This window comes from Eutrema salsugineum, unplaced genomic scaffold (assembly GCF_000478725.1).
Source record: "Eutrema salsugineum unplaced genomic scaffold, Eutsalg1_0 scaffold_16, whole genome shotgun sequence".
Lineage (NCBI taxonomy): Eukaryota > Viridiplantae > Streptophyta > Magnoliopsida > Brassicales > Brassicaceae > Eutrema > Eutrema salsugineum.
Genome location: NW_006256858.1, coordinates 4,943,841 through 4,956,128, shown reverse-complemented (window position 1 = coordinate 4,956,128; position 12,288 = coordinate 4,943,841). Strand labels below are relative to the sequence as shown.

Genomic DNA, 12,288 nt, shown 5'->3' with positions numbered 1-12,288 from the left:
GCTCCATTAAGGTAAATACGATCACATTTAGTTGAACCATGGTTTTTTTGTTTCTCATATAAGAACACAAACATCTGGGAAAAAAAAACTCACAGATGACTTCATTTTTGAAAAAAAAAAAAAACTCTTATTCTTACTCATATTTCTGTGTTCCAAAACAACAAAGCTTGGAACGATTCTTCTCTGTTTTGGGCGGGAAAATAGATGGCGATACAAGCACAGTGTAGTTACTACGCTTCAAATGCAAACCAGGTCAAGTTTCTGGTAATCGGTAGTGCCGGTGGGTCTGAGTTTGCGTTGATGGCGGCATCTATAACTCTTTTTATGGTTAGATAAATAAGTAATTTATTTTTTTAAATTAACTCATCAGTAATGGTCGAGGATTCATTTTATATATTTCTTATGATATTTTTCATGCTTTTTCTTAATATTTAAGAGTGTACTTGATAAACCACCAACTAGACATGTATCGAGACATTTTCGTTTGTTGAAAAATTGTACAAATTAAGTCATTACAGAGGAAAAGGGACGACAAAACCCCATTTAAAAACTACAAAGTACAGCATCCACAAAAATTTAGAAGATAAAAAAACCACACAATTTAAAAGGCTAAAACATAGAGTTTAAAAGACCAAGATGTTAGTCGAGAAACAACACAAAAAGAAAAAGAAGTAAATTCGAAGACGATGATGAAGATGATAGAAAAAGGTGAGGAATAAGAAAATCGAAAGATATTTAAGATGAAGACGAAGTCGAAGTCAATTGACGATAAAGAAGAAGAAAGAATCCTTAAAGATGAATAAAGGGATAAAGAGAATGAAGAACTTGACGAATAAGGGGAAGAACTTGATAAATAAGGGGAAGAAAGAAAAGATGACGAAAAAAATATAAAAATTAGAAGAAGGATTATGTGGAGATGAAAAAATCGTGTTTGTTTTAGTTCATTTGGTTTGTGGGTTTCATACACTTATACAGAAGAATATAAAAGAAAATCAAAAGATGTATATGAGGAGGAAGATGGAAAAGTCAAATACAGTACTATGAGGAAGAAGGAAAAGACGTAACAAAGAGAAACCAAAAAATAAGAAGATAAAACATATAGAATGAATAGCATAAGAAGGAAGAAAACCTGAAAGAATATAACAAATAAATGAAAGAAAATGAAGAAAGAATACGTGAGAGGAAAGAAAGGTAAATGTAGAAGATAATAAAGAAAAATAAGAAAAAAATAATAAATAAAAAAACCCAAAAGATAAAGAAGATGAAAAATGATTATCTGAAGACAAAGATTTCACATTTGTCTTAGTATAGTTCATTTATGAATTTCATAAACTAAATTAGTATTGTATTTTGAGTGTTTAAATTTAAATGGTGTTTACATTTTATCGGGTTCGCTGTATTTTGATTTTATGTTTCAATTGATTAATTCAATTCTTTTCAGTTTATAATATGAAAATTTGTTTTACGTTTTTCAAAACTCTTTGGATATGCATAAGGCGCGGACAAGACACCTAATTAAATAACATTTATGTAAATATTAAACAAGAATTTATGTTATAATTAATTGAAAATATTGATGTTTATAAACTCTTAATTTTTTAATAATATTATAATTTAAATTAATTAATTTATAATAATATATTAACACATAACAAATTATGATTATATTTTTTAGACAAATATGTAAATTTTAAATAGTTAAGAAAAAAAACTGCACGTTACACAAATATTTACCTAAATACCTAGTATATATATAAAAGAAAACTTTGGTGCTTCTCAAAACACCATGAATCATGTGATTCTCAAGAATAATCGTCAAAAGAATGTGTCAAAAAAATCACTGGAATAAATTATAAGTTCCAAACATGAATATTGGTGCTTATCGAAACAAAGTTTTGTTTCTGTAATAAAATAAGTATAAATCTATAAGAAATCAAAAACCCAAATTTAACTTCAAGTTTCTAAAAACATGAGGCTCTCATAATGATCCGAAACAGTTACAGAAAGTCTTTCGCCTCGCTTAAGCTCGGAAACAGACAGTTCTTTAATTATGACACTTCTCATGATTTTATTCTCCAAATTGTAATAGTAAAGACAAAACGGATCTGACAACTTTCTTGGAACCAGACAAATCTCGCCGTTAGAAAAGGTAGCCATGACCTTGAAGTCAAGGACAGCAGCAGCAGATCCAGGGAGCTGAAAAGTGTTCATGGACCATTCCTCTTTCTCAGCATCTTCCAAAACCCACATTCGAAAATAACCATTACGAGGATTCTTAACCACACCAAGTTTCCCTCTGTAGTTGATCAGAGGTTTATCAGTCCACATATTCTCAATACCCATTGGTACAACTTCGCTTGGTAATTTGATGATGTTAAACGTTTCAAACCTAACATTGAAACTCATAATTATAGGAATATTATTCGGGGAATCAATGTCCTTGGTAGAGGCCCCGTAGTACACGGTTCCGTTCATATACAGTCCGGTGGTATGAGACACATGAGGACAGGCAACACATTGTGGGTCTCTCCAAGCTCTGTCTCTTCCCACAACCAGAACCTTGTGCTCAGCTCTCAAAGGCGATTCATCAATGGCTAGCACTTTGTATTGATCTTCAATAGGGTCGTACCCGAAAAAGAAGTCATGTCCTTTTGGATCATCTTGGGGAAAAGCTTGGAGCTGCCTTGTGATGGGATTAAAAATCTCAACCATTAGTCTACTTCCAACGCAGATCAAGCCGTGAACCGGATTATACATCACTCTCCCATCAAATTTGCGTAGCCTCAGGTCTCTGTAGGGTACACAATATGAGTAAGAGGAGGATGCGTGTGGGTTAGGCAACGAGACTAGCAAAAGCTTTTTTTGGTGAAAGTCCTCAAACGCGATGAGGAGACGACCAGGCGCTGAGGAAGAAGCAAAATTCAAGTGTTGGTTCCTGAAATCTCGGCTATTGATTATAGAAGACCAAAGCTTGGAAACCCATCGAAATCTCGATAAAGACTTGACAGGCAATCTTAAAAGTATATTGATCTGGAGATCAAGAGGAATGTATGGTGTCGTAAACAACTTTCTTCTCCTTCGGGCTCGCTTTAGCCTTCTTTTGTTGCCTTTCCTCCTCATTAAACGTCTATTAGATTCAAGTACGAAGCTTTGTCTCTCTACAAAACCCTATACGTAAGAAACCCTTAAACTACGCACTACGCAGTACGCACCCCTCAGCCAAACCTAACTAAACCTAATTGGACTGTGCGAAATTACCTTTATATTGAATAATTTCCGGTGTCGACCTCAAAAAAACAAAAAAAAGAAAATGTATAATTTGCATTTTATTAAGGGAAAAACTCTTATCTTATTGTTTCCATAAGCAGTGTATATATACATTACATAACTAATGTATCAGAAACCCTAATGGGCCATGAGACATTAACCTGATGGTTAATGGGCCGGTTACTAGAAGTCCATTTGTTTATAACACTCCCCCTTGGACAAGGTAACCGTGCCTGTCACAAAACCGGGATCTCTATAATGCGCTGGGGAACGTTGCCTCATTAAAACCTTACCAGGAAAACCCAGTGGGAAAAACCATGGTGAAGGAAAAAGAGTACAACACGCATTACTCCCCCTGGTTTAGGCATCACTGTAGATCTCTAAGTCTACGCATTCCTATCTGATGAATGAGCTTCCGGAGTGTAGAAGTCGGTAATGATTTAGTGAATAGATCGGCTGAATTTTCGCTTGATCGGACTTGCTGAACCTTGACCTGACCATCCTTCTGTAGCTCATGAGTGAAGAAGAATTTGGGCAGAATATGCTTCGTCCGGTCACCTTTGATGTAGCCGTCCTTGAGTTGAGCGATACAAGCTGCATTGTCTTCATACATCACCGTAGGCTCCTTATCTTCGTCCATACCACAATCTGATCGGATATGCTGAGTCATGGACCGCAACCAAACACACTCTCTACTAGCTTCGTGAATGGCCAAGATTTCCGCATGGTTGGATGAGGTAGCGGCAATAGTCTGCTTCATGGATCTCCAAGATATGGCTGTTCCTCCATGCGTGAAAACATAACCGGTTTGAGACCAGGCACAGTGCGGATCTGACAAATATCCTGCATCAGCAAAACCAACTAGACCATCCTTGTTATGGTTATAATAAAATAATCCCAAGTCCTTAGTACCTTGAAGGTATCTAAGGATGTGCTTAATACCGTTCCAGTGCCTTTGAGTTGGAGACGAACTAAAGCGAGTTAAGAGGCTCACGGCAAAGCAGATGTCTGGTCTAGTGTGACTAGCCAAGTACATTAATGCTCCTATGGCACTGAGGTATGGCATTTCAGGACCGAGGATTTCTTCATCGTCCTTCTTTGGACCGAATGGATCACTATCCAATCCAAGGCTCCTCACAACCATTGGGCTGGTCAATGGGTGGGCCTGGTCCATATTGAATCTCTTGAGTACCTTTTCAGTGTATGCCAATTGATGCACAAGGATTCCGTCATTGACGTACTCAAGTTGTAATCCCAAACAGAATTTAGTTTTGCCTAGGTCTTTCATTTCAAACTCTGCTTTTAAGCATTCAACTGTTTGGGCGATTTCACCAGATGTTCCGAGGATGTTCAAGTCATCCACGTATACTGCTATGATTACAAATCCTTTGTTTTGATATTTTCTGATGAAGATGCATGGACTGATCGGATCGTTTTCGTAGCCTTCTCTGATGAGATATTCGCTTAACCGGTTATACCACATACGTCCGCTTTGTTTCAGTCCATATAAGGATTTGTTCAGCCTAATGCAGTGTTTATCACGAGATGCATGCTTATCTTTGAGCTCAATACCATCTGGTAATCTCATATAGATTTCACTGTCCAGTGGTCCATAAAGATATGCGGTTACAACATCCATTAACCGCAAATCTAAGTTTTCTCTTATGGCCAGACTTATGAGGAATTGAAATGTAGTTGCATCCACCACTGGAGAATAAGTCTCCTCATAATCGATTCCGGGTCTCTGTGAGAATCCTTGTGCTACAAGGCGTGCCTTGTATCTAACAACTTCGCCGAGTTCGTTTCTTTTACGCACAAAGACCCATTTGTTTCCCACTGGTTTAACATCGAATGGTGTCCTTAAGACCGGACCAAACACATTCCATTTCTTTAAACTATTCAACTCCACGTTTATGGCTTCTTTCCATTTCAGCCAATCTGATCTACGAGTGCACTCAATTATAGACGTGGGTTCTAGATCCTCTTACGTGTGCGTAATCTCAAGTGCTACCTTGTATGCAAAAGTTTCATTGATGTCGACATCTTTTCTGTTCCATAGAGAACCGAATATGATATAATTGATTGAGATCTCATTATTATCAATCCCTTCAGAACCTTGAGTTTTGGCGTCCCAAACCTCTTGAGATGGTTCGATAGGGTAAGTATCAGCTGAGGCTGTATCCGTGTTCTCTTGAATCCCGGTTTCAATCATTGCACCTTTCTTTGATTTCCGGGGATTCTTATCTTTGGAACCTGGTGGTCTGCCACGTTTCTTACGTGCGTCAGACTCTGTAGCAACTTGACTTTTCCCTGAGGGGACATCTATTCGTACTGGTGCATTACAAGCTGGTATGTACGATTTGGTAACTTTGTTCGGGTCAGCAAAGGAATCTGGCAATTGATTAGCTAGCTTTTGTAAATGTATAATTCTTTGGACCTCTGAATCACATTCTAGAGTCCGAGGATCTTGCCATTGTGTGGATGTTTGATTCCATGAAAGTTCTTTTACCAGCTTGTCTGTCTCACCACCTAATCTAGGATATACCGATTCATCAAATCGGCAATCTGCATATCTGGCTTTAAACAGATCTCCTGTAGTTGGCTCGAGATATTTTATGATGGTGGGAGAATCAAAACCAACATATATTCCCATCCTCCTTTGAGGTCCCATTTTAGTCCTCTGTGGTGGTGCAATGGGTACATAGACTAAACACCCAAATGTTTTAATATGGGAGACGTCTGGCTCATGACCCGTTAGCAATTGGGATGGTGAATATTTGTGCTCACTAGATGGTCGTATGCGTATTAGTTCAGCGGCATGTAAGACTGCGTGTCCCCAAGCTGAGACCGGGAGTTGTGACCTCATGAGTAATGGTCTAGCAACCCATTGAATTAGTTTAATGAAGGATTCAGCTAATCCATTTTGTGTATGGACATGTGGAACGGGATGTTCAACACTTACCCCCATGGACATACAATATTCATTAAACGCTTGGGAAGTGAATTCACCAGCATTATCAAGACGTATAGTCTTTAATGGGAAGTCTGTAAAATGGGCTCGTAATCTGATGATTTGGGCCAATAATCTAGCAAAAGCCTGGTTCCTAGAAGAGAGCAGACAGACATGCGACCAGCGGGTCGATGCGTCAATGAGGACCATGAAATATCTGAATGTCCCACAAGGTGGGTGAATTGGTCCACATATGTCTCCTTGGATTCTTTCCAGAAAGTTCAAGGTCTCTTTAGACACTTTGACTGGTGAAGGTCGGGTAATCAGTTTCCCTTGTGAGCAAGCTGTGCACTTGAGGTGCTGAGGGAAAATACCATTTGGTTTAAGGCTGTGCCCTTTAGAATTCTGGACTAATTTACGCATCATGTTCGCACCGGGATGACCCAGGCGATCATGCCAAATAGTGTAATCTAAAAACCGTGCTTTGATAGCAGCATTAGCCTCAATCATACTGACTTTAGCATGGTAAATGCCAGTAGATACGGCGGGTATAGTTTCAAAAACTTGTTTATGGCCATTTATCATTTTAGTGATAATTAAAAACTCTTTGTTCCCTTCATCCTGAGTTTCGATATAGAAACTATTCAATCTTATGTCTTTGAAACTCAATAGGTTTCTCTTAGAACTGGGTGAGTATAAGGCATCAGAGATGTCTAGATATGTGCCATTTGATAACAGCACATTAGCTTGGCCATGGCCCTCTATTAGGCTCGAACTACCCGCTATAGTGCTAATGTTTGCGGTTTTGATTACTAAATTTATGAAGTAATTCTTGTCTTTTAGAATGGTGTGGCTCGATCCACTATCCACAATGATATCCATATTGTCTTGCATATCTTCATTAAACAAGAATTATAATTCAATAACATGCAAAAATAAGATGTAAATAAAACATTACTCCATAAATTAAAATGTAAAAGCAAAAAGGTCTTAAAAATCCAAAGTAAAGACAATAAATCCCAAAAACAAAAGATAAAAGTTTAAGGAGTAATGAAAAACAAATTCAGATTTTTGAGATCAATCAAGGAGGTCGGAGAGCTCATAATCCATGCCATCAATCTTATCATCCTTTGAGTCATCTTCATTGACTTGATGAACCAGGTTAGCCTCATGATTATCTTTCCCATACTTCTGGTAGAGCTCAGCAAGATATTTGGGAGTACAGCAGATCTTGACCCAATGATTAGTCATTCCGCATCTTGATCATCCTTGATTACTATCCACAATGATATCCATATTGTCTTGCATATCTTCATTAAACAAGAATTATAATTCAATAACATGCAAAAATGAGATGTAAATAAAACATTACTCCATAAATTAAAATGTAAAAGCAAAAAGGTCTTAAAAATCCAAAGTAAAGACAATAAATCCCAAAAACAAAAGATAAAAGTTTAAGGAGTAATGAAAAACAAATTCAGATTTTTGAGATCAATCAAGGAGGTCGGAGAGCTCATAATCCATGCCATCAATCTTATCATCCTTTGAGTCATCTTCATTGACTTGATGAACCAGGTTAGCCTCATGATTATCTTTCCCATACTTCTGGTAGAGCTCAGCAAGATATTTGGGAGTACAGCAGATCTTGACCCAATGATTAGTCATTCCGCATCTTGAGCAAGGAGTTGGTCTAGATGAACTGCCTCTTTGGGTCGGTTTGTTGATACCACGACCCTTACCCCGACCAAAACTGAGGTTAGGTCGGTTATCTTGGTTCGGTCTACCGCGTCCTCTGCCGCGCAGTCCATGTCCATTTCCACGTCCACGTCCACGATCTGAGGATCTGTTACGTTGGACGAAGTTGGACTATTTTCTGGTTCCTTCTGGCAATGGGGCTGATCCTGGAGGCCGCATGGCACTGTTCCTCAACAGAAGCTGATTGTTCTTCTCAGCAAGCAGTAAGCAAGATATCAAATCCTCATAGGTGCTATGATTCATGGCACGGTATTGTTGTTGGAGAACAATATTGGGAGTGCCAAAAGTAGAGAATGTTTTCTCTAGCATATCTTTATCAGTGACCTCCTCGCCACATAGTCTTATGAGTGCAACTATCCGAAAGAGTTCGGAATTGAATTCTTCGACGGATTTGAAATCTTCGAACCGTAGGTTCTTCCAGTCGAACTTGGCTTGGGGCAGTATGACCGTTTTCTGATGGTCATATCGCTTTTTCAGTGCCACCCAAAGTTCGAGTGGATCCTCAAGAGTGAGGTATTGTTGCTTGAGAGACTCAGCGAGGTGATGGCGGATAATAAATATCGCCGAGTACCGTTCTGTTTGAGTCGCGGTGTTGGGATCTTGGATGCATTCACCTAGACTTTTTGAGTTGAGGTAGATCTTGGTGTCAAGGGCCCATTTGAGGTAGTTATCTCCGGAGACAGTGAGTGCCTCATATTCGACCTTCTGAATGTTTGACATCTGAAACATATAATAATTTATGTTAAATAATCAATAGTATGAGACTATGATCATTGGAATAAGGGATTTAAGGTATTCTTGGGAAAACTTTCCATTTCAGGAAACTTGCTATTTTAGGAAACTTGCTATATAAGGGAACTCTAAAATCGAACCTTAGGGTTTATAACCTAGCCGGTTTACTAGGGTTTCCAAATTTAGCTCTAATAGATAAAATAATTTGAAATTAATTTTTTTTTTTCAAATTAGTTTTTTTTTTTTTTTTAAACTAATTTGAAATTAACCGATTAAGCTTAAACCGATCGGATTGATCGATTAAACAAAAAAAAACCGGTTAAATTAGATTTAATTTTGGAAACCGGTTATTAGGGTTATTAATCGGTTAAGGGATTAAACTAAACGAATTTGCTAGGGTTTAATTTTTATTAAGAAAAACCGATCGGTTTAAACTTAAACCCTATCGATTTAGGATTAGAATTTATCGGTTTATAAACGGTTTAGGTGGATCGATTGGTTTAGAGTTTAAGGGGTCGATTGGTTTAGGATTTAGGAGCTTGCATGGACCGGTTTTAGGGTTTTCAAGGATCGGATCTAAGATAAATAACCGATCGGTTTAGGATTTAAACCGATCGATCTCGGTTTAATGATAGACAAACCAAAACGATTTTAGATCTAGGGTTTTGCAAAGATTTAGGTTTCGGTTTGCAAGGAATTTTAGTGTTTGGTTTAGATGATGCTAGGACCGATCGGTATAGGGTTTGAACAAAGCATTAGGGTTTAGATAATACCTTTTCGCCAAATGGATTTCTGACCGGCTTATGATCTGGGAGCTAAAAACCACAGATATCTACTGGAAGCTCCTGAGAATGATGGCCAGAAGGGAGGACGAACAGCTGCTACAATGGAGGAACCACCGCTTGGAAAGAATCACCCACTAAGGTGGAACAACGCCGATTGTTTTGAGTCTTGAGGACGCGTCTGGTGTCGGATTGAGGAGCGGTTTTCACCACTAGATTTTTCTCTTCCAGGGCTTCAAAATGATATGTAGATCGCCTTCTAACTCCTTGTATTTTGAGAGATATGATCGTTTGAAGTTGAGCTTCGTGCTGATAACGTATTAAGGGAAAAACTCTTATCTTATTGTTTCCATAAGCAGTGTATATATACATTACATAACTAATGTATCAAAAACCCTAATAGGCCATGAGACATTAACCTGATGGTTAATGGGCCGGTTACTAGAAGTCCATTTGTTTATAACACATTTTTTTTTTTGAACATTATTTTCCGGTATTTTAAATCAAATTTAAAACAAACATGGCCAGACCTTAGAGGTTAGATAAAAAGAAGATTCAAACCAAAGAGGAGATTAGAAAGACCGAACCGACTTTAAGAACAAAAAGTACTCAAGATCCAGAGTTGTCAATACAAGCATAACATGTTGTATACAGGTAGATCATCTATAACATCGTTTAATTAATTCATATACTTTTTTTTGTCGCCAATTAATTCATATACAAGTCTGAGATTTTGGGATAAAATAGCTAAATATAAAAAATATTTTATGAATTATCTCAACAATTGAAAACCAAAATAATTAGTTTGTTTATCCTAAAAGCAAATTAGCAAAATGAGGGGAAAATTTGAGAAATACCATTTCAAAAATATCACTAAGAAAAAAAAATTATTTCCATGAACTACTTTATAAGCTAACTTTATTAATATGCTTAAAAACGTCTATAAATCTTTTTAACTATCATAACTATTTAGTTTTTGGAAGAAACACACAAACTTTTAGCGTTGCCAGAAACCTACATAAACTATTTTTTCGATCCATAAAAATACCTAAACATTTTAAAGTTCTATATTCCTTTCTCTGATTTTACGGTCGTTAACGGACATACGAAATCAATAAACAGCGTTACTTTTTTGTAAGAAAAAATGCTAAATATATACCTCAACTATTTAATTTTGCTAGAAATCCACACAAACTTTTTTGCATTGCCAGCAATCTAAACTGACTATTTATTCGATTCATAAAATTATCCAATTTTTTTAAAGTTTCATTTTCTCTCCTCAAGTTTCACGGTCATTATGTTAGTTTTTCGTAACCTGTGCTAATTACTCTAGGATGTATACCATTGGTATCTTTAGAAAATCCCTAAATCGATTTGGGGAAGAAAAACTTAAACCCTAATTTTTTTCTCTCATTTAGAAATTGAGTGAAATCGGTTGAAAAATATGGTTGGTAGTCTAAATCAAGTCGGAAACAACACGTGTGGTATATAAGACTAATAAGAGCAATTAGAGGAGATGATGTATATATTTGGAACATGATTTATTGCTCAACTAACCACATTTTCAACTGATTCACTCAATTTTTGAAATAGTGAGAGGAAAAAAATTAGAGTTTAGGTTTTTCTTTTTAAAGGTAATAATGGTATTAATCCGACAGCAATTAGCACGTGTTATGCAGTTTTTCGATTCCGTTATGTTTTTAATGACCGTGAAATCTGTGGAGAGAAAATGAAACTTTAAAAGTTCGAGTATTTTTATAGATACAAAAAATACTCTATGTAGATTTCTGGCAATGCAAAAAATTTGTGCGGGTTTCAGGCAAAATTAAATAGTTGAGGTATTTTTTTAGCAATTTAACAGCCGTGAAACTAGAGGAGGAAAAATAAAACTTTAAAAAGTTTAAATTTTTTTATCGATCGAAAAAATATTTTATGTGAGTTTCTGATAATGCTAAAAGTTTGTGTGAGTTTCTTCTAAAAATTAAATAGTTGAATTATTTTTTTGACATTTTTCCCATTTATAAAAGCTTGCTTGGAACTTTGATGATGATGAACGTTTCAAGCCTAACATCGAATCTCGCAATTCATAGAATTAATATTTGGGAAATCTATGTACTTCCTGGGAGCCCCGTAGTACACGTTCATATATACCGACCCCTTGTACAAACATTGTGAGGACAAGCGACACACGGAGCCTCTCTCCAAGCTTCTTCTCCTCCTAATGTCACAACCTTGGGGTCCAATATCCAAGAAAAATCATCAACGGCAAGCACTTTGTATTGATCTCCAACAGGATTGTACCCTAAAATGTACTTGGGGAGTGGATAACTGGATATTGTTGAGAATTAAATTCTGATATTTCGATCACACGCAACAAATTCTCACTTGATTCAATCTCTCTCTCTTTCCCTCTGTTGACTTAAACTTGAAGTTAACATTCTAGAAGTTAGTATTTTCTATTAGGATTAGGAAATATGTTTAGGAGTTATCTAAACATACTTAGGAGTTATCTAAGAAAAGGAAATTCATAATTCTATTAGGAAAAGGTTTTATCCTCTATATAAGGAGATGCAGAGATGTTGCATAACTTATGAGTTTGAGGATTTGAGTGCTTTAGTTTTTGAGAGAGTTTTCTAAAGCTTAATAAGAGAGTCATTCTTATAATCCTTGAGTACTTAAAATTACTTTAAACTTCGACTACAAGAATTGGTATCAGAGCAAAATAAAAGGTCCAAACTAGGGTTCTTCCAAGACGTGATCAACGAAGATCCTACGGTATCCAATCATGGGCGATATTGTTGC

The 12,288-nt window shown here is 36.6% G+C and overlaps 2 protein-coding genes across 2 annotated transcripts; both read right to left on the bottom strand.

The window, feature by feature from the left end:
* Positions 1-1,953: 1,953 nt before the first annotated feature.
* LOC18021117 (putative F-box protein At3g47150) lies at positions 1,954-3,120 on the bottom strand. Its single transcript, XM_024157605.1, has one exon. The coding sequence runs from the start codon at positions 3,118-3,120 to the stop codon at positions 1,954-1,956; it is 1,167 nt and encodes a 388-aa protein (XP_024013373.1).
* A 4,963-nt stretch (positions 3,121-8,083) lies between these two features.
* On the bottom strand, positions 8,084-8,692 carry LOC112087732. Its single transcript, XM_024157604.1, has 2 exons — positions 8,240-8,692; positions 8,084-8,161 (listed from the first exon to the last, which is right to left on the bottom strand). Exons 1-2 carry the CDS (start codon positions 8,690-8,692, stop codon positions 8,084-8,086), a joined length of 531 nt encoding a protein of 176 aa, XP_024013372.1.
* Positions 8,693-12,288: the final 3,596 nt, after the last annotated feature.

What these genes read in the sequence shown, in the direction of transcription:
- LOC18021117 (XM_024157605.1), bottom strand. Translation starts at nt 3,120, where the DNA reads ATGAGGAGGAAAGGCAACAAAAGAAGGCTAAAGCGAGCCCGAAGGAGA.
- LOC112087732 (XM_024157604.1), bottom strand. Translation starts at nt 8,692, where the DNA reads ATGTCAAACATTCAGAAGGTCGAATATGAGGCACTCACTGTCTCCGGA. An exon ending in CTTTTGGCACTCCCAATATT is followed by an intron (nt 8,162 to 8,239) that starts GTTCTCCAACAA and finishes CTTGCTGAGAAG; the next exon opens with AACAATCAGCTTCTGTTGAG.